Source organism: Anabrus simplex, chromosome 11, assembly GCF_040414725.1.
Source record: "Anabrus simplex isolate iqAnaSimp1 chromosome 11, ASM4041472v1, whole genome shotgun sequence".
NCBI lineage: Eukaryota > Metazoa > Arthropoda > Insecta > Orthoptera > Tettigoniidae > Anabrus > Anabrus simplex.
The window spans coordinates 109,871,369-109,876,199 of record NC_090275.1 but is presented as its reverse complement, the minus strand read 5'-3'; the positions used below and the strand labels follow the sequence as shown (position 1 = coordinate 109,876,199).

The 4,831-nt window shown below is 42.5% G+C and overlaps 1 protein-coding gene across 1 annotated transcript in view; it reads right to left on the bottom strand.

Annotated features, from left to right (window-relative positions):
• Positions 1-165: 165 nt before the first annotated feature.
• Positions 166-4,831, bottom strand: part of LOC136883501 (pheromone-binding protein-like) — a 52,794-nt gene continuing 48,128 nt past the window's right edge. Inside the window, exon 7 of the mRNA XM_068229621.1 lies at positions 166-311. Coding sequence (XP_068085722.1) covers positions 166-311 — 146 coding nt within the window. The remainder of the gene's footprint in view (positions 312-4,831) is intronic.

The following is a 4,831-nucleotide window of genomic DNA, read 5'->3' as shown; positions in this document are numbered from 1 at the left end:
TGGCTCTTGATGTCACTGGAGGTGAGACTTGTTGGTTGCTTATATACACAGCAGTTCTCACCAAGGACTGGATTAATGCGTTACGCCACGTCCATGGGGCGCCGAGCCGTGAAATATTAAACAATGTCTTGTTTGTGTTGTTTCCTCAATTAACAGGTCGTTATGTCATGACATAACCTTGTTCGTGTTGAACATGCCCAGGAACTGAAGTGGGGATTCCAAGAACAAGAGATCTCGTGATGTCTTCTGACCCCAGTGACATCGAAAATTTACAATTTCATTTTTCACTTCTCTGAATAGAGTATGATTTCCTGAAGCGAAAAATATGTATTATATTCCTGTAACAAAAGTATTAAACATGACCAGAGCCCGGAATTTAGGCAATAAGTAACAGAGTATGATAAATATACTCTACCCTGTACAACGGTCATGCTATGAGTTTTGCATAAATATGAGGGGTATGACTCACACCCCCTGGATTACATGTTATTCTCGCTACAGTATGGAAGATCGGACTAAATGACCCTTCCCACAAACAAAATCACTTTACAATCTAACCTACTACCGTCTAAAAATTCAGGGTCAAAATATGACACACCAATGTCACTGCACCCCCTCCTCCCCTCGCCCTGCCCAGCTATCACTACATTTCCGAAAGTATCATTTATAATATTTAGGTACATTTTTGTCAAGAGCCGTAAGAACTAGAGCGAATACGTTCAGTGCATTTCTTTAACTGCCTAAAAGTTACCAAGAAGATTTGCAAAATATATGTTTTATTTCTTGAGAATCTATTTTAACAGTGCAAAAGGTGCCACCCCTGTCGTAGATTAAGGCAGGCTGGGGTCCTCCCAGCCGGGCTGAGGACACACCGCGGTCTCTTCTCTATTGTTCTCTTCGTCTGGTTTTCCCGCTCACCTTCTGCAAGGTGTAACGAGAATGTTCCTTCTCTATCCGAGCCCCGAAGATTCCAGTACTCCATCACCATAATATAAAAAAGTGTTGGAGTTGAATAATGGAAGTGTTACGGCAGTAATGCTGGCTGTGATTAGTGTATCGTCATATGTATACTGTCTTTGAGTACTGAGTGGAATTTTATATGTGTACTGCGTTGGAGTACTGAGTGAAGTACTGAGTGTGCAACTACCGTGGGCTGTAGACTGACATGGAATCTGTGTGCGGAGCAGTTGGTGGAGTGGAGCTGGATCAGCGTTAGTGGGGAGTATCGTAGAGCTCGTCAGTATTAAGTTGTGAGTAGTTCACTGTGTGGAGCGGCCACTGATGACTGGGTGAGTGGTGGGCTTTATCTGGAGTCGAACCAAGGAACTGTCGTCGTATGTTATGGTGACCAGAAACTCTGTGTTCAAACCTGTCTGCGTGCAGCTGTTGAGCGAGACTACTGAACGTGTCGACTGAAAGTGGACGGTGAATACTGGCAATGGGAATTATAGCCTGCTCCACGCATAGAATGTCCAGCTGGAGTATTGCTGTGACAGATTTGTAATTAGACGGGAATTAGTGAGAAGTGGTCATTAACGGTTGAATGTAATTGAACAAAACTGAGTCATCCCAGAATTAAACAGACTGTTTTTTATTCATAATAATATTTTTCTAATACAATTGTAAGCATTTATTGCAGGCACCAGTGTCATTTACTTTCACAAAAATAATTGTGACTTATGCATATTGAGTATTCAGCCCGAAGGCTGATTTGATCCTCCACAGATCCGCCAACAGCTGTTATAGGTAGCCTAGGCGTCACTGAAGAGGCATATTAGGGAAATGAGCAGTGAAGTTGTTTCCCGTTGCTTTCCTCACAGAGCCAGATGTTGCTATTACATATCACACTGCCAAGCCCTCTGAAATGCATGCACCAACCGACCCTATGAGAGACATTTTCACACAGTTCATGACAGGAACTGGCTGCATAAAGAATGGTATTACTAGCATCGCTCATACCTCAGTCACATTCATATTGTCAAAATCAAGGATGAGTCTGAGACAGGTCAATGAATGTAACAAATTTATTCTAGCCCATAGCAGAAGACATAGTGCACTGTAAACATTACACGTCACCAGGTAATGCATAATAAAACAATATTGTAGCTACAGTTGTAGCAGATGTTTGAAATTTTAAATGTGATTTCATGCAATTTTCATCCCTATTGAGGAAGTGAGGGAGAAATATTGCTACAAGATGATTAAAGTCCGGTAGTTTTGAAAGAAATAAATGCAAATCCACAGCCTGTTTCCAGTCATTCGACCGGGTCAGGAAAGGAATGAATGAAGCTCCCATCTAGCGGCGAGGATAGGAAATGTGCCGGCTGCTGAAGTCTGTCAGACTCCTCTGGGGTAATGATAAATGACTGACAGATGAAATGAAATATTAATGGAGAGTGTTGCTAGAATGAAAGATGACAGGGAAAACCGGAGTACCCGGAGAAAAACCTGTCCGCCTCCGGTTTGTTCAGCATAAATCTCGCATGGTGTGAGCGGGATTTGAACCATGGTATCCAGCGGTGATAGGCCGGCGCGCTGCCACCTGAGTCACGGAGGCTTACTCTTGGAAGAAAAGAAATAGTTTTTCATACATGAAATGTGCATTAATACATGTAGTATTCACATCCGGGTATCCTTAAATGTGGAAGGCCCGGGGTGACTCTCAATTCCACGCCATTCCATTCTTTCACCGGTAGCTTCATCCCTTGAAGTAGCATACATACATTATCATTATAGACTGTTATGCCTTTCAGCGTTCAGTCTGCAAGCCTCTGAGAATTTACTAAACGTCGCCACAATCCTCGATTTCCAACTAGTGTTGTGGCCTCATTTAGTTCTATACCTCTTATCTTTAAATCGTTAGAAACAGAGTCTAACCATCGTCGTCTTGGTCTCCCTCTACTTCTCTTACCCTCCATAACAGAGTCCATTATTCTCCTAGGTAACCTATCCTCCTCCATTCGCCTCACATGACCCCACCACCGAAGCCGGTTTATGCGTACAGCTTCATCCATCGAGTTCATTCCTAAATTAGCCTTTATCTCCTCATTCCGAGTTCCCTCCTGCCATTGTTCCCACCTGTTTGTACCAGCAATCATTCTTGCTACTTTCATGTCTGTTACTTCTAACTTATGAATAAGATATCCTGAGTCCACCCAGCTTTCGCTCCCGTAAAGCAAAGTTGGTCTGAAAACAGACCGATGTAAAGATAGTTTCGTCTGGGAGCTGACTTCCTTCTTACAGAATACTGCTGATCGCAACTGCGAGCTCAGTGCATTAGCTTTACTACACCTTGATTCAATCTCACTTACTATATTACCGTCCTGGGAAAACACACAACCTAAATACTTGAAATTATCGACCTGTTCTAGCTTTGTATCACCAATCTGACATTCAATTCTATTGGATTTCTTACCTACTGACATCAATTTAGTCTTCGAGAGGCTAATTTTCATACCATACTCATTGCACCTATTTTCAAGTTCCAAGATGTTAGACTGCAGGCTTTCGGCACAGTCTGCCAATAAGACCAAGTCGTCAGCATAGGCCAGGCTGCTTACTACATTTCCACCTAACTGAATCCCTCCCTGCCATTTTATACCTTTCAGCATATGATCCATGTAAACTACAAACAGCAAAGGTGAAAGATTACAGCCTTGTCTAACTCCTGTAAGTACCCTGAACCAAGAACTCATTCTACCATCAATTCTCACTGAAGCCCAATTGTCAACATAAATGCCTTTGATTGATTTTAATAATCTACCTTTAATTCCATAGTCCTCCAGTATGGCGAACATCTTTTCCCTCGGTACCCTGTCATATGCCTTCTCTAGATCTACGAAACATAAACACAACTGCCTATTCCTCTCGTAGCATTTTTCAATTACCTGGCGCATACTGAAAATCTGATCCTGACAGCCTCTCTGTGGTCTGAAACCACACTGGTTTTCATCCAACTTCCTCTCAACGACTGAACGCACCCTCCCTTCCAAGATGCCTGTGAATACTTTGCCTGGTATACTAATCAATGAGATACCTCGATAGTTGTTGCAATCCTTCCTGTTCCCTTGCTTATAGATAGGTGCAATTACTGCTTTTGTCCAATCTGAAGGTACTTTACCAACACTCCACGCTAATTTGACTAGTCTATGAAGCCATTTCATCCCTGCCTTCCCACTATACTTCACCATTTCAGGTCTAATTTCATCTATTCCTGCTGCCTTATGACAATGGAGTTTATTTACTATCCTTTCCACTTCCTCAAGCATAATTTCACCAACATCATTTTCCTCCTCCCCATGAGCTTGACTGTTTGCAACACCACCATGATGATTCCCTTTTACATTGAGAAGATGTTCAAAATATTCCCTCCACCTCTCCAGTGATTCCCTGGGATCTGTTATGAGTTCACCTGAATTACTCAAAACACTGTTCATTTCCTTTTTCGCTCCCTTCCTAAGATTCTTTATTACTGTCCAGAAAGGTTTCCCTGCTGCTTGACCTAGCCTTTCCAGGTTATTACCAAAATCTTCCCATGACTTCTTTTTGGATTCAACAACTATTTGTTTCGCTCTGTTTCTTTCATCCACGTACAAATCCCTGTCTGCCTCGGCCCTTGTTTGGAGCCATTTCTGATAAGCCTTCTTTTTACGTTTACAGGCTGCTCTCACTTCATCATTCCACCAAGATGTTCGCCTTTTCCCATCTTTACACACAGTTGTTCCTAGGCATTCCCTTGCTGTTTCTCCTACAGCATTCCTGTATGCCACCCATTCACTTTCTATATCCTGAACCTGCTTACCGTCTACTGTTCGAAACTTCTCACTAATCA